The sequence below is a fragment of the Rousettus aegyptiacus genome, unplaced genomic scaffold (genome assembly GCF_014176215.1).
Source record: "Rousettus aegyptiacus isolate mRouAeg1 unplaced genomic scaffold, mRouAeg1.p scaffold_m13_p_16, whole genome shotgun sequence".
Taxonomy (NCBI): Eukaryota; Metazoa; Chordata; class Mammalia; order Chiroptera; family Pteropodidae; genus Rousettus; species Rousettus aegyptiacus.
The window spans coordinates 41,206,157-41,226,754 of NW_023416291.1; the positions used below are offsets into that span (position 1 = coordinate 41,206,157).

At 51.6% G+C, this 20,598-nt stretch overlaps 1 protein-coding gene across 1 annotated transcript; it reads left to right on the plus strand.

The window, feature by feature from the left end:
• The first annotated feature begins 862 nt into the window (after nucleotides 1-862).
• On the plus strand, nucleotides 863-17,294 carry COLGALT1 (collagen beta(1-O)galactosyltransferase 1). The gene is made up of 12 exons (XM_016157761.2): nucleotides 863-1,239; nucleotides 2,504-2,614; nucleotides 3,293-3,410; nucleotides 7,465-7,599; nucleotides 8,228-8,432; nucleotides 9,581-9,700; nucleotides 12,125-12,201; nucleotides 12,303-12,409; nucleotides 12,668-12,800; nucleotides 14,026-14,153; nucleotides 15,224-15,430; nucleotides 15,682-17,294. Exons 1-12 carry the CDS (start codon nucleotides 977-979, stop codon nucleotides 15,947-15,949), a joined length of 1,872 nt encoding a protein of 623 aa, XP_016013247.1. The 5' UTR covers nucleotides 863-976; the 3' UTR covers nucleotides 15,950-17,294.
• The last annotated feature ends 3,304 nt before the right edge of the window (nucleotides 17,295-20,598 follow it).

Consider the following 20,598-nt stretch of genomic DNA (forward strand, 5'->3'; position numbering starts at 1 on the left):
TGGAAAATAGAAGCCAAGGAGACAAGGAGTATCCATTACCCCCATAGACATGCTGGGAGATTTGGGGCTTTTCTGGTCAAGCTCATTGCCCCATCTTGCTTCATCCCTTGAGAGACAGCCAGGACACATAACCTGTGCCCTGGATTTTACTTAATACCCTGCTACGCACACATTAATAAACATACATCTGAGCATCATTCTCAAAACATTTTTAAGAATGACCCCAACATGATCAATTAGAAAATACATTTGAGTATTAGAAAACAATCCTCTGGTAGCATTTCTATGGAAAGGCTCATCCTGCCTCCAGAGTGTGTGCTCAGCACATTCAAGCATCACCTGGCTCTATGCTCAAGCCAACCATGTGGGCTCACTATGATCCCATAATATAGATGGACATAATGAGACTCACACAGCCAGCCCACGTGGAGGATGTATTGGAAGCCAGGTCTGGGGACGACAGGGCCCAGGAGCTTAATACCCAGGACATCTTGAGGACATCTCAGCAACACTGGGGACCTAGGATGGTAAAACCCACGTTGCAGCCAGAGAAACTGAGCCTCAGATCTTTCGGGTCCCAAACCAGGTCCTAACTATCCAGGTCCGCCTGGTGGCACAGTGCGGGGCTTAAATGGAAATTGGATGGCACATCAGGTGAGGGTCGCAGCAGGAGCAGCGGCCCAGAGGAAGGGAGGATTCTGAGTTGGGTGCCTTTAAGGCGGGAGCGAGGCGGGGCTTCCCGAGCCGCTTGTAGTCTAACGTCACTCGGGTAGGGAAGTGGCTCCGGAGAGTAAGGAGCTCTCTGTGTCTTTAAGGCTGCTCGGGGGCGGGGCTTGGGAGGCGGGTTCTTCTGGCTGATTCGCGCCGGGCTCTCTCCTCTATAAGGCGCGCGGCAGGGGCGAAGCCCCGACTGCCCCTTTAAGGCGCGCCCCACGTCTGCCGGCAGAAAAGCAACTTAAAGGTGACGCGTGGCGCGATGGCGGCTACCCCACGCGCGTGCCGGCGGCGCGGGCGGCCGCTCCCAGTGCTGCCGCTGCTGCTGCTGGTGATGCTGCCGCCTCCAGGTGGCCCGCCGGGCGCCGCCGCCTACTTCCCAGAGGAGCGCTGGAGCCCAGAGTCACCGCTGCAGGAGCCGCGAGTGCTCATCGCGTTGCTGGCGCGCAACGCGGCCCACGCGTTGCCGGCTACTCTGGGCGCGCTGGAGCGGCTGCGGCACCCGCCGGAGCGCACCGCGCTGTGGTGAGCGCAACGCTGCCGGGCGTGTCCGGCCTGCTGCCCCGTCGGCGGGTCCACGCCGCGCTCTGCCTGCTGTTCTGGTACCGGGCAGGCAGGCTAGACCCATGCGTGTCTTCTGCTTCTTGTCCCCCCATTGGGCGGGCTAGACCCACAAGTGCTCTGTGCCTGCCTCCCCTCGGGCGAGGATAGGCGGGCCCCTTTCTCTGCCTGTCGGCCTTTTTAGCATGGGTCTGGCTACAGTCCTGCCTGCTGGCCCCCCATTAGGGCAGATCCAGGACCACACCCAGAGCAGGCCTTCCTGCTTGAGACTGACCCCCTAATCCCCTTTGGAGCACGCCACAGTTTCCAAAGAAGGGGAGCCTGAAGCCCCCATTGGGGCACTGCCTTGACCCACATTGCACTTCTACTAACTGAATATCTTTTCACTCCTGCTGCTGCATTGCTCCTTAACCCAGCCTGAATCAGGTCTTCCGCCTGGAGTGGGTGGGTAGGGTAAGGGGAGAGTTAACTGGACCCTTTCTGGAAGGGGAATGGGGCAGAGCTATGATGAACATGTCTGACTAGTGACTTCCTGCCTCCTGCTCCAGTGTCCTCATCTGGAAAAAGGGGCTATTAATACAATTCTGGTTGGGTTTGTCTCTGAAGATTAACCAGTTAATGGGTGTGAAGCCCTTGTGCCTGGCATCATGGCTTGATGTGATTAGTGACCAGAGCAACGGTTATTACTGTCGTCATTGTTGTCCTTATCAACTTAGTTTACTAAGGGAGAATCGCTCTGGGCTACATGATCGAACGAGACTCCCAAGTGTCTCTCTTTCCTCCATCTCAGATCCCTCAGCTCAGATAATCCAAGTGTACAGTTGGTGCTTAAGATGTATGTAGTGAACAAATGAGTAACCACAGTCCGCTCAGAGGTGGTGTTCCTCGTAAGAGAGAATCAAGGAAGGTGGGGCGGGACTGTATGATGTATCTGTATTTTTATTAAGTTTAGTACTGGACATTCTTATAAGATTCTAGATGCTCAATAGTACTAACAGTGTTTCACATGTCTTTCTAAAATTAGCTTGTTTAATACCCTCTGCAGCCTAGTGAAGTATCTTCACCCAGTATTACAAACTAGGAAATTGAGGTACAGAGGAGAAGTGCCTTGCCCAGGACTATGTAGGTGATGACAGGCAGGCTGAGCTGTGGTGTAGAACCCAGGTGTTGCACTGCTGCCCTGTCCTGCCTCCGTGTCCCCAACCTCGTTGTCTCTTTCCGCCCCCAGGGTAGCCACGGACCACAACTCAGACAACACGTCGACAGTGCTGCGGGAATGGCTGGTTGCCGTGAAGAATTTGTACCACTCTGTAGAGTGGCGGCCAGCAGAGGAGCCCAGGTGATTGCCAAGTCCTGCCCCAAGCCCTCCCAGTCTGACTCTGCTGGACTCCTGTTCACACACCATCCATAACTCCCCATCGTTCTCTGACAGAACCCTGGCCCTTCAGCCCCTAACCCTCTTGGCAGCCTTAAACCCCACCTCTAGCAGCTCTGACTACTCTGACCCACCCTCACCTTCACAATTGGCCCTAATCTCCCCATCAGACCTTTGCCCCAGCTGTTCCCTTCACCTAGAATTCTCTTAACACCCATGCCTTTTGGGTAACGCCCACTGCTTTGTTCCCAGTCTTACCATCAGCCCAACACCACCTCTCACAGTTCAGACCTTGGTTTCTGTCACTCAGGGTTTATTTCTGTACCCACCGACCGCTCAGATAAGATTCTGATTCTGGGAGGAGAGCTTCCAAGTTTCTTCTGCTCCATGTTCTCTGCCAGTGGCTCCCCACTCTCCTGAGCTTCTTCCTTCCGTACAGATTTCCTCGTCTTTCTCCCCTCCAGGCCTTGGTACCTGCCATCCCCCTCCACTTATTTTCTTCCTGCTCACTTTTTCCCAGCCTTCAGATCCAGCTTATCCATCTCCTCCCATAGGAAGCCCTCTCTGACCACCCAACAGCCTGGGCTCTTTCTGGGCTCAGACGGTGCCTGTGCTGCCCACATCACAGCTGCCTCTCTGCAGGTCCTACCCAGATGAGGAGGGCCCCAAACACTGGTCTGACTCTCGCTATGAGCATGTCATGAAGTTGCGCCAGGCAGCCCTGAAATCAGCCCGGGACATGTGGGCTGATTACATCCTGGTAAGTTTCTCGGCCTATGGATCACGAGGTGTCTGGGGTGTCTGAAAGGAAGGCAGGAAAGTGAGTGTGGAGATCGTTCTTAACCACATTTTACAGAGGGAGAAACTGAGGCTCGAGCGAGGGCCTGAGCTTTCAGAGGTGACCCAGCTGGTTAGTTGGAAGAGCTGGAATTCTTTATGGGGTCTCTGGGTTTCTAACCTTCAGATTGTGTCCACGATTGTCCCCTGTGGTTGGACACTTCAATTGTCTCCACTTATACCACCATCACCAGTGATACCTGATGTCCACACACTTATGATGATACCCTCTGGGTCACTTCAAGAAGCAGGAGATTGGCTCGGGGGCTGGGGGCCCTTGGTGATACAGGGCTGCTGAGGCCAGATTTTCACTTCCTCCTCTTGGGCTGGTGTTGCTTCTGGGAAGAAGGGGAAGGTTGAGTGCTGAACGCAATGTTGGATAAGTGCCCAAGGGTCACGCGCCTTCCTGTCCCTTTGACCTAGGCATGATCCTCTCCCCTGGTGCAGATGGGAAGGCATTGATGACAGGCCACCAGGGTGGTTGAACACACTGATGCCAACCTAACAGCTCCTAGGACTGGTTTCGCATACATGCCAGGCCCTGAGCTGAAGTCTGTACCTTCTTTATCAACCAACACACATTTTCAAGTCCCTCCAAGTGCCCTCCTGCTGGGCCCTGGGGACACAGGATCTGCACAGGCTGAGCCCCATCTTCCTAGTGTCTGACTTGACCAGAAAACAAACTAAATCGAATGAGGAAACATCAGAAGGCAGCTAGTGCTGTGACAAAGTCGTAGAAGGCGATTGCTGGTTTATCAGTGTCCTGGGGCTGCTGAAACAAAGTCCCACATGCTGGCAAGCTTAAAACTGTGGAAATATATTGTCTCACAGTTTGGAGGCTGGAAGGTCTGAAACCCAGGTGTCGGCAGGGCTGTGCTCCCTGCTAAAGCTCCGGGGAAGGATTCTTTTTGCCTCATCCAGTTTCCGGTGGCTCTAGCTGTCCTTGCCTTGTGGCAAAGACATCACCCCAATCTCTGCCTCTGTGGTCACATGGATATCTCTCCTGTGTCTCTTTTCTTCCTCTGAGATCACAAGTCTTTGCATTTAGGGCCTATTCATAATCCAGTATGTCCCCATCTTAACTTATATCTTAATTATATCTACAAAGACCATATTTCCAAATAAGGTTACAGTCACAGTACCAGGGGTTAGGACTTCAACATCTCTTTTGAGGACTACCAACTCACAAAAGATGGCATAACCAGGGCAATGACAAGTGAGCAGGGTCAGGGGGCCTTTGTTAGGAAGGGACCCTACTAGAGACCTGAGGGAGCAAAGGAGCTAGCCTTGGGGGAAGCTGGGAGACAGTGTCTCTGAGTCAGAGGGAAGAGAGCAGGCAGCAAGTTTGGGGTGTTCAAGGACCATGAGGCCAGTGTCACTGGAGTGGTGTGATTGAAGAGGTGATGAAAGTAGTGGGTGGGAGCCTGTCTATACAGGCTGAGAAAGAGATTTGCATTTTATTCTGATGGTAATGAGAAGCCATGAGGATATGTGAGCAGGGAAGGGCTGTGTTCTGGTTTAATGATTTTCAGAAGCCCCTGTGTCTGCCATGGGAGCTGGGCCGACGGGGGCAGAAGTGGGGACAGCAGGAGGCTGGGGTAGAGGCCTATATGGGATAGGACTGTGGAGAAAGGCAGGTGGGCTCAGGATGCATGGTGAGGCCTAGGTGACAGGTCCTTGCTTGGGGACTGGATGTGAGGGTGCCAGGAAGACTCCAGACCCCTGGCCTAAGCCCTTTGGGAAGGACAAGGCCGTACTCTGGGAGGAGGAAGGCTCCCTCTGTGGGCCTTATAGGTCGATGCCTTGTTAGACCTATTAGACAGATGGGAAGGTAGAGGCTTAGAGTGGGAGGTTTCAACCTGTTACGTGGGTCTGGGAAGCAGTGAGGCACAGAAATGGGACCGGCCCCTCCTGGAACCATCCCACGTAGGGCCACCTCATCTGTTTTGCTTTCGTGGTTTGAGATTGGCTGGTTTTCACTTTTTTTTCCCCTTGGCAAACCTGGGTAGAACCCAAGGCATTGGCTCAAAATTCGAAGCAGCTTTTGACACACCGTGTTAATTTTCAAATTGAGGACTTTGGAAATCCATATTGGAATGTGAAATCGTTTGTCCAACGTTTTTAAATTATTATTAAAAGGGCCTCTTGTTTCTTCTTTTTACAAACACTATGGGTGTTACAAACTTAGAAAATATACAAGAAAAAATAAGCTTAGGAAAGAAAAAACAAACTGTAATTTTACCCCTCAGAGAGACTCACTTTCTGGCTTTTTTGTATGTTTTTTAATTGAGGTATAATCTGCATAACATAAAATTAACTTTTTTAAAGTGTACAATTCAGTGGTTTTTAGCACATTCACAATATTGTACAACTATCACCTCTACCTGATTCCAGAACATTCCATTACCCAAAAAGGAGACCCTGTCCCCATTAGCAATCACTCCCCACCCCCTTTCCCTCAGCCCCTGGCAGCTAGTATCTGTTTTCCGTCTCTGTGGATTTGCATGTTCTGGACATTTCATGTCAATGGAATTACACAACAAGTGGCCTTTTCTGTCTACCGTCTTTGACTTAGCATGATGTTTTCAAGGTTCATCCATGTCGTAGCATATGTCAGTGCTTCAATCTTTTTTATGGCTGAGTAATATTCCATTGTGTGGATGGAATAAACACATTGTGTTTATTCATCTCTTGTTAGACATTTGGGTTGTTTCCCCCATTTGGTTATTGTGACCAGTGCGGCTATGAACATGCGTGAACCGTGAGTTGAGTCCCTGTTTTCATTTATTTTGGTTATATACCAGGAGTAGAAGCGCTGGGTCACACAATAACTCCGTTCAATCTTCTGAGGATCTTTCAGACTGTTCTGGCTGTTCTTACTGCTTATATATTCAGAGATCACAAATTTAAATATCCTCAAGGGGCTGGGTGGGGAATGTAACACAACTGTGTGGCTTGTCCCAGGGGTCAACCACCTACTGTCTCTAGCTGAAGGTTGCCATGTCAGGATGCCATTCCCACAGTTAAGGAGAAGCCTAGAATTTTAATTTTTGCTGTTATTTATGGCAAGTGATTCAAACACTCAAAGTCCTGCATGGGTAACAGAAAGCATGTCTGCGAACCAGGTACATTTTTAAAAACCCACCTCCAAATAGTTCTGTGATATACTGCGACCTGTGTATTTTCACATCCAGGTAGACAGGTACATCTTTACCTGATTGTTTTCTGTAGTGCGATTTTCACTTGTGGTGGGACAGGGCCAGAATTTCTCTAGCTGATTTGTCGAAGTCTTCCTTCAAACGCTGCTAGACTCCTGGATCACTCCCAGTTTGTGTGACAAACATCACTACAGTGACCATCCTGGTGTGGCCTTTCTGGAAGGTGTTGGTGACCCAAGGCTTTGGGGAGACCAGCAGGTACCCCCCCTACGCCATGGCGATCCTATTCATGGTTTGATGAATTTCCTTCCAGCCTTTTTTCTTTGCTGCAGCAAGCAAGTTACCATCTTTTTACCCCAACATTCAAGGTGTTAAAGAAAAAAAGTTTCTCTTTTTATGAACTTTCTATTGGTATCTAACTGACAAAGAAAAGAGTATGTTCCTCCCGGCCACTCCCCACCGAGCGACTGTCCTCATCGACCAGTCCAGTGCCGCCCGTTGCAAAAGTTCCCATAAATGGAGCCAGGTGGCGCTGTTGCTGTCTCACCAGCATTGTGTCTGGGACCCACTAATGTTGCCGTTTCCTGTGTGGTTCATTCCTGCTCCTTCCCGCATAGCCTGTTTCATTGTGTGAACGTAACTCATCTTGTTACTAAGGGCAGAGCCGTCGGTGAGGTGCCAGGTGGCTTCCAGGGTCACATGTGCTTTTCCAGGCCCTCCAGACCCTAAGGACTCTGCCTCTGCCCAACAGTTCTGAGCTGTGGCTCAGCCCAGGTCATTCTGGTGGCCCACACTGATGCCATGTTGGGTGTTTTGCAGTTCGTGGACGCAGACAACCTGATTCTGAACCCGGACACACTGACCCTGCTCATCTCTGAGAACAAGACGGTGGTGGCACCCATGTTGGATTCACGGGCTGCGTACTCCAACTTCTGGTGTGGGATGACTTCTCAGGTCAGGGGGCTTCTGGGGTAGGGTGGGTGCCTGGGGATGGTGGGCCTGGACTGAGCAAGTGGGGACCTAACTCACCATCACATTACCTCATGGTGAGCATTTCACAACACCATCGTGATAATCCTTAAACAGCCCCTGAGAGAGGGTCCGTAATTGTATCCTCTCCCCCATTCTTCCCAGTTACTGAGATAGAAACAGAAACACAGAGAGAGGAAGTGACTTGCCTAAGTTCACATAGCCAGGAAGTGGTTGTGCCAAGATGGGACTTCAGGCACAGCTTGATCCAGATGTTCAAACAGCAGTCCTGTCTTACTCCATCTCTTGGGTGGCTTCATTTTTCAAACTCCTGGGGAATAATCCCAGTAGCATCCAGCCAAGGTCCTCTCTGATTGGACCTTGTCCAGCATTGTCTGTTACCGCTGAACCTATTACTAAAGCCAAGAACATGTCAGGTTCTCACTGGCCAGGCCCACTGCAGCCAGGAGCTGGCACCCAGGTCTTGCTCTCCAGGTGTTCCATGCCTCACATTGCTTGGGCCTCCAGCCTCACCTTAAAGGACTCCAGCCACCCCATGCAGAACTCTGCCCCCTCCAGCCACCCCATGCAGAACTCTGCCCCCTCCCCACAGGGCTACTACAAGCGCACACCTGCCTACATCCCCATCCGAAAGCGGGACCGCCGGGGCTGCTTCGCGGTTCCCATGGTGCACTCGACCTTCCTGATTGACCTGCGGAAGTCGGCATCCAAGAACTTGGCATTCTACCCTCCACACCCCGACTACACCTGGTCATTCGATGATATCATTGTTTTTGCCTTCTCCTGCAAGCAGGCAGGTGAGCCCTTAGGGGTTTGCTGTCCCAGGGATGTCGTTGGCTGGTTCTTTGGGATTTGTGCTAAGCAAATCCAAACAGCCCACAGGAGGTTTACAGAGCCAAAACTTCAGGATGTAGGGGTGGCTTCAGGTATAGCTTATCTGGATATTCAAATGATGTCCCCAGGACCCATTCTTTTTCCAGCCCTGGCTGTGCTGGGTGTCTTCACCCCCCAGGTCTTTAGGACCTATTTATGGAAAGTTATTTCTAATTCAGTATTTTCCTACATCTTCCCAATTTTCTGTAGTCGATATGATTGATCCCTAATTGTATAATTAGGGGAAAAAATGTTTTAAAGGAAAAGGGAATATAGCCATATGCTGACCTGTCATTTACTTTAAACCAGGGGTTGGCAGACTGCGGCTGTCAGGCCAAATCTGGCCCACCATCTGTTTCTGTACGGCTACAAGCTAAGAATGGTTTTCATGTTTTTAACTGTTTGGGGAAAAAAATGAAAAGAATAATATTTTGCGACATCTTAAAATTCTATAAAATTCAAATTTCAGTGCCTGTAAATTGCAGAAAATTTTATCAGTGTGCAGCCATGCCCATGAATTTAAGTGTCTGCTATGGCCGTTTTCATGTTCCAAGGGCAGAACTGAGTTGTTGAGACAGAAACCATTGGGCCAGCAGCCTGAAATATTTATACCATCTGTCTCAGTCCAGAAAAAGCCAGTTAAAATGAAAATAATTTTATTGAGTTTTCCACTTTAAAAAAGATACACACTCATAAAAATTTTAATTGTCCAGGAAAGGATAAATGCAGAGGTAATATTACTAATGTCTTGTCCAGCTGTATTCCGTTCTGGGGCAGAAATGTGTATCTTTACTGTTCCCCCGCTGTTTTACGGTTTGCTTTGTCATGGAATCCTGCAGGTAGTGCAAGGTGCTTGTTAACAGTTCTGGAGTTTGTCACTATCTCGTCTGCCAGTAGGAACCCCCATTTTGGTTCCAAGTTCCAGATAGAGATGTGAGGGGTCTCTGCTGGTTGCCGGGAAGAGTGGGACTCATTTATGCTCTGGCCTCGTGAGACTGGTGCTGTGGGTGGAGGCAGCCTCGGCCACGTTGTTGCTTCATTTTCAATTTTGATTGTTGTTTCCTCGGCCCAGAGGTCCAGATGTATGTCTGCAACAAGGAGGTGTATGGCTTCCTGCCGGTGCCATTGCGAACTCACAGCACCCTCCAGGATGAGGCCGAGAGTTTCATGCACGTGCAGCTGGAGGTCATGGGTGAGTCTGCTCATGACGTCCTTTCTCCGCCCTCTCACATCCATCCTGTGAACACTGATTGAGCTCCCACTGCATGCAAGTCCCTTTGCCAGGCACTGGTGGACAGTTGTCCCTGCTCTCAGGCAGCACTGGCTTGCAAGCAGCTGTGCATAGCAGTGTGGGCTTCATGGAGGAGGTGGCATTAAGATGCAGGTTGAGTAGGAGTTAGCCAGAAAGTGGATTGTAGCCAAGGGGAGAAGCACATGCAGAGAGTAGGAGGTTGGAGGAGGTGTGAGCTCAGGGAACAGGCAACATCAGCGGGGCAGAAGTAGGAATGGTGACCTGGGCAGGGCTGGCGGGCAGAGGGCTGTGGCAGCAGCCTCAGGCACCGAAATTCTCCCCAGGGACAGTTGGGAGCCATAGAAGGTGTAGGAGCACGGAGGGCAGCAGATTTTCACTGATGGACCTTCATGTGTGTGGTAGTGTCTGGTACACAGCTGTTTTGGGCCATTTTCAGATATCACACCTACTATTTATTTAATATTTATCTTAAGCAGACACTTTTTAAAAATTTCAGTACATTATTTTAAAAAGGAAACTACACATTTTTACAATTGCAAGCTCATGTTTTTCTAATAGTTAAACAAATAAAATCATAATTATTAACTTAGCAGCCCCTGAAACGGGACAAGGGCACAGGTCCGAGCTGCCATGGAGGCTGTTTGAGGAGGGGGCTCCTCGGGGTGCCTCTAGGCTCGGGGGTGTGCGGTGTGGGAGGGCGTCTCCAGAACAAGAAGACAATGTATGGTGTCTGCTTTCATAGGGGCCTTGCCTGCACTGGTCACACACACCCCTGCGAAGGCCTGGGAGGCAGCACAGCCATCCCCCTGACTGCGCACATAGGGAGGGGCCAGGCCCCTACAGTTTGGCTTAGTTTCCCCCATCCTGGAAGGTTCTCAGAGAGAGGGAGGAGTCTCCCCCTAGTGGCTGAAGATAGAATGGCACCCTGCCCTCTGTTTTGGGGAGATTTTGGTCTTTTGAGGTGACACCTGGAGGATGCAAGTGGGCACCTGGGATTTGAACCCATGTCCTCAGATCCCAGAGTCTTGTCCTTGGTCTCAACTCACTCAATAAGGGTGGGGCAGCGAGTTGCTGAAAAGCTCTGGGTGGGAGGAAGCCTCAGGATGTGGTGGCCTTCGGGGAGGCCCAGGCTATGAAGTGGGAAGTGCCTGGTTGGCACTGGGCCTTGCCTTGGCCTCTTCCAGACAGAGGGACCTGTGTCTGTCCCTTGAGCTCACATAGGGCCTTTGTTCTTGGCAGGGCAGACACCATACTTCCTGTCACAATGGGCTTTTCTGGGCTGGCCTGGTGGGTGGTCAGGGACTGTCCCAGGCTCATGTCCACCTGGGGTCTGATCCTCCTGCAGTAAACTGTCAGGAATGTGCCAAGATGGTCCCAGGGATGTGGTCCGAGCACTGCTCACAACAGATAAAAAGGAAACAGTTATGGCCACTCTGAAATTCTGGGAAAACCTTGACTTACAGATGCATCACTCAGTCACATGGCCATCTTCTCCCTGTGTGTCTTTCTTCTGCATGTGTCTCTGTGTCCAAATTTTCCACTTTTGTAAGGACCCAAATCACAGTGATTAAGGCCCACGCTCTTTCTGTCTTGATCACCTCTATAAAGACCCTATTTCCAAAGAAGGTCACATTCTGAGGTCCCAGGGGTTCAGATACCAACATATCTTTTGCGGGGAGGACACCATGCAACCCGTAACATGTGATTTCATGGCATCTTTTCATGAAACCTCAGAGGGGTCATTAGCCTATTTTATAGATGAGGAATCTGAGGCTCAGATAGGTCAAAGACACACAGCTTGCCATCAATCCTTTGTTCATTCTGTGAATAATTAATTATTGATTGCCTGCTGAGTGCTGAGCCCTGTTTTGGGCACTGGGGACTCAATGTGAGTGGATGGTTCTGGTGATCGTCCTGCAGGGCTCAGAGGAGACAGGGTTAGGATAGCAGGATGGGGGGTTGATGGTGGAAACCCGGGCACTTTGGGGGCCAGGAGCAGGTACCTGACTCAGTCTGGAGGAGTTGGAAGCCTCACCCTTCCTCAAAAAGACATCTTAGCTAAGAACTGGTGCAGGGGAGGGGACGGGGAGGGGAGAAAGTAGGGTGTTTTAGGTACCAGGCCAGCATGTGCAAAGGTCCTGAGGTAGGAATGGGTGAGTTTGGTATGCTAACAGCCAGAGTGAGTAGGGGGTGGGAGAGAGATACTATCACCAGTGTTGTGAGTGGAGACAAGTCAGGCAAGGTCTCCAACACCAGGCTGAGGAGCTCAGGGCGACATGGAGGGTCTGGGAAGGGGGCAGAGGAAAGGCTGGAGTGCCCAGCCCCATGACCCCAGCAATGCCTCGGCTTCTCTCTGCCCTGCAGTGAAGCACCCACCAGCAGAGCCCTCCCGGTTTGTCTCCGTGCCCACCAAGACAGCCGACAAGATGGGCTTCGATGAGGTGGGCCAGGCCTTCTGGAGCTGGGGGAGGGGAGCGCGGGGTGGGGATCATGGGGTGGGGGGCTGGGGGCGGGAGAGACTGAGGAGGGCTCCGTGCCGCAGGTCTTTATGATCAACCTGAAGCGGCGGCAGGACCGGCGGGAGCGCATGCTGCAGGCGCTGCAGGCGCAGGAGATCGAGTGTCGACTGGTGGAGGCCGTGGACGGCAAGTGAGTCCAGCTCAGGGGAGGGACGGGTCCGCACGCGGATGTAGACCGTGCTGGTGGCGGCCGTGGTGGACTGGAAGTGAGTTCAGCTGGGAGAGCAGAGCCACGCTCGGACGTTGACCGCTCCCTGCAGCCCTGGCCAGGGGTCCCGGAGGGGCGCCAGTGGTGGAAGGAGACAGCTGCTCCGCGGGAGGCGGCACTGATGGTAGAATGGCAGGCAGAGTAGGTCTTCCACTGACCCCCTCCTGTCCCCTCTTCCAGGGCCATGAACACCAGCCAGGTGGAGGAACTGGGCATCCAAATGCTGCCGGGCTACCGGGACCCCTACCATGGGCGGCCCCTCACCAAAGGCGAGTTGGGCTGCTTCCTCAGCCACTATAACATCTGGAAGGAGGTGGGTCCCATGGGGCTGGGCGTCCGGCGGGCCGGTGAGGCAGGGCCCTCCTCGGCTTTCCCATGGCTCAGGGAGGGCACCCCCACACCCTAGGCACCCTCCAAAGCGGCAGCAGGACCCAGGGCCTTTCCTTAGTGAATGTCCATTGTGTGGATGTGAAAACAGACGGGATGGGGAGGGGTGAGCCCACTTCCAAAACAGGCGGGGTCCAAGGCCAAGGGACCCCCCCAAGCAAGGCGTCTTCGTACCTGGCTGCTTTCAAATATCGAGCCTCGATTCTGGTCTCGACATTTACTAATAGAAACAACAATCATGGTGACATTAACTCGCATGGAGCCCCTGCCAGCCTTATTGGTCACAGTGGGAAAGAAGCAATGATAGGCAAGGATGCCAGGTTGGGATTTGAACCTGGGACTGCGAGGCATGAGGCCAGCTGGGGCATTGGACTGCAGGGTGGGAGGGTGCCTAGAGGGGGCATCCAGGCATTTGAGGTGCTGGGTGTTCACTCAGGATGCACTCCTTTCCTGAGATTCATTGTGGATGGCATGAGGCAGAAGCTGTGTCCAAGTGGCCCTGGAGGCAGGGGACACCCGGGGTCAAGGCCAGCCCTGCCTCTTAGAGAGGTTAGCTCTGCGAACAGGAAGGAGCTTCCAAGTCTAAGCTTCAGTTTCCCCAGATGACAGAGTCACGGCCTCAGGGGGCAGTCATGAAGATTCTCAAGTTCATTCATACAGGGAGCATTTGTCAAGCACCTACTGTGCACCCAGCCTGGTGCTGGGGACATGACAGCGACCGGGACAGACCCAGCCGCCTTCAGGGGACTCACAGCTCCAGGAGGTGGGGAGACTGATGATACCACAAAGAAATAAACCAAAGTGAAATAAGTGAGATGAATCTAGTAAAGGGGCCCAGGGCTGTGAATTGTCCTTAGTCGGCAGCTTTGGGTGGTGGTCAGGGAGAGCCTCCTGGGTGGGTGCCATTGGAGCTGAAGCTCGAAGGGTGAGAGGGAGTCTGCCCGCCACTGTGTGCAGGAGGGCGCTATGTCAGCATGGGCCCAGGCCCTGGGGTGGGAAGGAGCAGCCGGGCTGAGGAGTCTGTTACCAAGTGTGCGAGGAGGTGGTGGCCTGGTGGGGAGGTCAGTCCACAGAGTGGTGGGGGAGGAGTACGTTTGCTTCTCTCTTGCCACCCCAGAGCCTTTAAGCAGAGTCAGGCTGGTTTCCCTCAGGTTGTGGACCGGGGACTGCAGAAATCGCTGGTATTCGAGGATGACCTGCGCTTCGAGATTTTCTTCAAGAGGCGCCTGATGAACCTCATGAGGGATGTGGAGAGGGAGGACCTGGACTGGGACCTCATGTACGTGTGGGGCTTGGGGGTGAGGCCAGCACTGGGGGTGTGGTCTGGGGCATGGCCAGGGCCCAGGGGTAGAGTATAAAGTAGGGGAGAGCTGAGACCTGGGGACGGGGCTAGAGCTCAGAAGTATGGTCTAGAGCACATAGGTCTGAGGGCATCTGTAGGTTAATAGACTGGACCAACTCTTGGGAGTATGGCGGAAGGAGGATTTCAGTGTGTGGCCTGTGTGAGGTGGTCCCTGGGCCTGAGAGCAGTCAGGGCTTGGGGCATGGCCCCAGGCCAGTGGGGTAGGGCCTTGAGAGGATGACCTGGAAGGCTAGGACTTGGCATGGAGAAGGGGCAGTTCTTCAGGGCCCGGAGACCTGAGGGCTTCAGTGCAGGGGAGATTTGCCTGGGAAGCCCATGGGCATGGCTGAGGAGCTGGGGACGTGGCCTGGGGTGAGGTCAGGACTTGGTAGCTTAACCAGAAGCTTACATGAGAAGTAGCTAGGAAGTCTGGGTCTTAGACCAGCACTAGGTCAGGTGTGTCCAGCTTATTTCTAGAACAGTCCTTTGGGATCTCATATTAGGTGGGTTGGCTCCTCCTTCCCTGCCTCCTTCCTTCTCTCTCCCCCTCTAGTGTGCAGGGTTCTGATCCAGGTTCTAGGCCCCAGACTCTGGACCATGCGATTAATAAGAACAGTAACTGCACACTTTAATTCCTGATTGCTCTTTGTATCCTTGCACCTCGCCCCACTGTCCCAGAGCCCTCTGATCCCCGAGCAGCTTCCCTCTCAGTCCCCCTCTTTCCTTGTAGCATAGCCTCAGAGAACATCCAGAAACCCCATTCTCCCCAGCTTCAGATCCTTCCATGGTTCCCTGAAACCCTTAGAAAAAAATACATCCTCCTTCTTGTAGGCCCCCCCTGTCCTGTGGTCCTGCCAGTCCAGCTACACAAGCCTCCCTGTGCCTCAAACACATTCAGCCTGCTCCTACCCCAGGGCCTGACAGGGGCTCATTAGGTCCCTGCCTTGCTGGGTTAGGGTTCTCTGGTGTGTGGAAGGAGGGTGACGGGTCTTGATTCTGCAACCCAGCTACGTGGGCCGGAAGCGGATGCAGGTGGAGCACCCCGAGAAGGCCGTGCCCCGCGTGAGGAACCTGGTGGAGGCTGACTACTCCTACTGGACACTGGCCTACGTGATCTCCCTGCAAGGCGCCCGCAAGCTGCTGGCTGCCCGGCCACTCTCCAAGATGCTGCCCGTTGATGAGTTCCTGCCAGTCATGTTCGACAAGCACCCAGTGTGAGAGGGGGTTGGTTGTGGTGGGCAGGCCGCCTGGGGTCTCACTGTATAGCTGTCCTGAAGGTGCGGGGTGGGGCTCGGGGACTCCCAGGAAGGTGCCTTTTCCTTGCCCACTTCCTCTGTGTGTCCCCTCCACTTCTGGTTCCACCAGTACCTGCCCCCCGCTTCTGTCTCAGTCTGTCTGCTCCCACTTCTCCCTCCGCCTGTCCCTTCCCCCGACCCACTGCTGCCCCTCGCTCCCCTCTCCCTAGGTCCGAGTACAAGGCCCACTTTTCCCCCCGCAACCTGCACGCCTTCTCCGTGGAGCCCCTGCTTGTGTACCCCACGCACTACACAGGGGACGATGGGTATGTGAGTGACACAGAGACCTCAGTCGTGTGGAACAATGAGCACGTCAAGACTGACTGGGACCGTGCCAAATCCCAGAAGATGCGGGAACAGCAGGCCCTGAGCCGCGAGGCCAAGAACTCGGATGTGCTCCAGTCCCCGCTAGACAGTGCTGCCCGGGATGAGCTCTGAGGGGCAGCGGCCAAAACACCGAAGCAGCTCTCGCTGCTCCATCCTCCTCATGCTCGCCAGGGACGGCAGGGTCCCCTGCGAACCCCAGCAGGCCGTGGAGGGCTTTCCACACAGGGTGGTGTCCAGCCAGCTCTTGCTCAGCAATCAGGTGCATGCAGGCAGCATTAATGGAGTGCCTACTGTATGCCAGGAACAGGGTTTGGCACCGGGAGATGGGGTGGGATCAAGCCATCATTCATCTCCCTGTGTGCCTGACATTTTTAAGCATTGACGGTGTACTAGGTTTGTGTGCGATGGCAGTGAATGAGGCATAATTATTCCCCCAGTCGCTGATTGGTTCAGTCAGGCATTTATTAATTCCCCCACCAAGAACCAGGCACTAATCATACACGTTCACTTTTTAAATTCAAGTATTTATTGAATGCCTACTGTATGTTGGGCACCATTTCAGGCTCTAGTAATATTGAGATAAACAAGATACTTTCATTTACTCAAACATCAAGCACCTACTGTGTGCCTGGTACACAAAAGTTCTTATTGACTCTGCATTTATTGAATGCCTGTTGTGTGCTGGGAGCTGAGCTCGGTGCCGGGGATGGAGATAAACAAGGTGCTTTTCACCCTAACTGGTTTCTTCTCGCACATCTGAAGAGTACCTATTGTGTGGCAGGCATTAGTGATACAAAACAGCATGACAGTTATTTGTCAGCATTTGATGACCTACATGTGTGCTGGGCCACAGAGATGAACAAAATGAGTCTTATTCCTGCAGTAGGTATTTATTGAGTGCCTACTGTGTGCCAGACCTCACAGACTTCCAGTAGGGTTAGAGAATGGCTGAGTCTGAGTCCTCCTGGTCCATCCCCCTGTCACTTGAGCTGAATGCAGACTATGTCCACCCAGTAGGGAGGGTGGCTCTTCTCTCACCAGGGGCAGCTTCGGGTTCCAGTGACCCCATGGCAGCATGCAGGACCCAGCCCCCCTGGAGGGGGTGGGGACAAAGGTGGGACTGGGTCTCCCTTGCTACCCCTGGTCCTGTTTGCTTGACCTCCTTGGCCTGCTTCTCAGGTGTGATCTCTGCTCAGTGGGGTCCTCTGCCCAGGCCTTTGGTGGGCTTCGTGTGTTTGGTACCTTGGCGGGCTCAGCAGCACTGGGGTGCTGCCTGCGGCCTGGGCAGGATGTTCCACAGCTCAGAATGCAGGACTCGCTGTGCCTCCAGCCAAAAACGAATGTCAGAGCTGGCTAGTGGTGCTTCACTCTTAGGGATGGATAACTGCTCCCCAGGTCAGGTCCTGGATAACTTGCCAATTTTTTTATTAAACGTTCCTGGTTGGTTTTCACATAAGTCTGTGTTCTTGACCCCATGCTCTGCTCACCGCCAACACACGCGAGAGAAAACCGGGTGCTGGAGAGAAGCCAAGCGGGGAGCGAGGGGCAATGAGGGCCTGTCCTATAAAACATCCCAGAAGTAGCCCAGGGACAGATGGCCAAGCTCGCCTATCCCGTGGTCAACTGCAGGATTGTTTCAGGTGACAATACGGAGAGGGACAGTCATGGTTTGGAGTCCCCAGGAAACAGATCCCAAGACAAGGATTTGGTTATTGAAGAGGTCACCCCAGGAAGCGCTGATGGGGGTGGGGACATGAGGCAAGAAGGGAAGGAGCCCTGCAGGAGGCACCAATGAACAGTTGACTCCCCGGGCACCTGGGGACCTCAGGGAGACAGCCTCAAACAGACACCTCTTAGTGGTCCTACCCCACGAGAGGTGGGGCATTGATCCACACCCAACCACATTTGGATTTTCTATGTCAAATACTTAAGGGCTCTCAAGACTCTTAAGCCCTTAGGGTGTGTAGTCATAAAACCAAGGCTTTTACAAAACACTGATGGTATAGGATCCTTGTGGAGAAATTAGAACATAATCTACGCAAACCGAAAAAGCCAAATTAAGCTACACATCCTCAAAATCCTACACATTTTGGTGAACAGTCTTTACAGTCTTACCCACTTACATGGAGCAAATCTATACATGTTTTTAAAAAGAGGATTATGTTACATAAACTGTTGCAAACTGCTTCCTTTCCCCCATGCCACACATTTTTATTTCATAACATGGGATCAATTATTTTTAAATTTAACAACATATCATGGACATTCTAATCTGTGCAGATGTCTACTGATTCTTTTCAGGTTGTAACAAAATATTCTATGATGGGGTGGACCATGGTTTATCGGACCATTCTGATTGAAGAACATAGCTTGCAGTGAACAGCATAATATCGTACATCTTTGCTGCTGAAATTTTTATTTCATTTGGGTAAGCTGATAACAGGTGGAATTGCCGAGTTGGCAGGAATGTGTACTTGGAATTTCAGTAGAGGCTGTCATCGTTACTTGTTAACTCCTCACTAGTCATCCAAGGCAGATGATCTGAATTTAGTAACCAGTCCCCCTTTATGGGACATTGGAGTCCCTTCTCGTGTGTTCATTACACGTGATGTTTCTAAATCTTATTTTAACCCAGCAGATCTTAACTGGGGGTGATTTGGTCCCTTGGAGATATTAGGTAATGTCCAGAGACAATCCTGGTGGTCACGACTTGGGGCAGATGCTATTGGCTTTGGGACAGAAGCTAGGGATGCAGCTAAACACCTACAGGGCATGAGCAACCCCATAACAAAGAATAATTTGGCCCCAAAAGTCCACTGTGCTATGGTTGAGAATCCCTGCACCCAATTCCATTCAGCCTCTTGGGGATACAAGTCTCTGGAAGGGTCTTCGTGACATCAAGTGGTTTCCTTTGCTAAAAAATAACACTGATTAAAACATAGATTATCAAGCTCTGCCTCCAGACTGAAGGGATTAGAAGCTTATTGATGATACCCAGGAAACTGAATTTCATTTCAAATGTCCCCACCACGTCCAATTACCTAACTCAGATCCTTCCTTTCCTCTCTTAACTTTCAGGAGAGCTGCATCCTTCCTTCTGGAATGTTTCATATATATGAATATATTTGAAATATATATGGTTTTAATCTGCTATTTTTAATTGAAAAATGATTTATGTTTGTGGGAAAACCCTTCAGTCAGTCCACTGGCTCATAGTCTTAGTTTGCTATGGCTGCAGTAATACATTTCCACAAATTTAGTGACTTTAAAACGATATTCATTTATTCTCACGCGGTCCCGGAGGCCGAGTCTGAAAGCGGTTTCACTGTGCTGCAGTCAAGGCGCCGGCAGGGCTGCTCACTCTGGGAGGATATAGGGGAGCGCCCACGTTCTTGCCTTTTCCAGCTTCGGAGGGCTCTGGCATTCCTTGGCTCACGACCCCTTCCTGTGTCTCTCAAACCTCTTGCTTCCGTCATCACATCTACTTCTTCATCGGACCTTCTTTCATCCCTCTTGTAAGAACCCTCATATAATCCAGAATAATCTCCCCATCACCTAAGATCCTTAATGAAATCCCATCTGCGAAGTTCCTTTTGCCATTTAAAATAACATCTACAAGTTCTGGACGATAGGAAATGTATATCTTTGAGGCAGGGGACATTATTCGGTCTACCATGTTCATCTTTTAGCATAGCTACAGTTGTGTCTCTCTCCATGGATGTATAATTTATTATATATCATAACATAATGTATCAGTCAAGCTTAAAATGAGAAAGAGAAACCAGTTGAGGTCTTTTAACAGGAAAGGGGTTAATACAGGAAATTCATAAGGATTCAGCTCTGCCATTGTGGCATGAAAGCAGTCACAGACTGAGCTGAATGAATGAATGAGCATGGTTGTGTGCCAATAAAGCTCTGTTTATAAAAACAAACAGTGGGCCACAGTGGCCCAGGGGATGTAATTTGCCACCTCCTGGTACAGAGGAGCAGGACCTGGGCTGGTCCTGCAGGGACGATTCTGCAGAACTGGCTTGCCAGGGGAACTCAGGCTTCCCACCACGGAAGGTGCAGGAGTCAGGAGGTGCTTGAAATCTCCAACTTTGGGCACATACACTGTAACTGTGATTCAGGAACAGGATGCCAACTTTGCCTCCTCCACAACTGCTTTTCAACACCTGCCAAAGTTGGCTGCTGGCATAGTGAAGAGGAAGCAAAACTAAGACAGCATGAGTTCCTTCTTCCTTCTAAAGTCCCACTGGTGCCTCAACACGTGCCCAGCTACATGGAATTCCAGGAGTATGACAGCAGCTTTATAGCCTCTGCCCAGAAAGGGGTTGGGTTGGGGCGAGGGCTATTATCTACCCACAACTTCCTTCTTGTTTGTTACTGTGTGTTATGGGGATGGTAAGAACGATTGTATAATTGTAGGATGCATAATCATAGAAACTGTTACATGTAATTGCAGGATTAGGGGCAGAGTAATTATGCAGTGTAATAAATTATGTAATGAAATGTAACTTTATAGGGATTATGAATCATATAATTGTTACACCATCCAGGAAACTGAGTGTGCATCTTGTTGACATTGCCTGGGCGATCCTGCCATGTTGACAGGTGGGGCGATAAAAGGCCTGGGTGAATGGGGATGAGAGTACGGTAGACTAGGGAGATGGGGTGAGAGCGTGAGGATGAGGTGAGGCTGGGGCCAGGGTTCAGGTGAGAGCAGAGGGTGGAGTGAACATGAGGATGGTGCTGCTCAT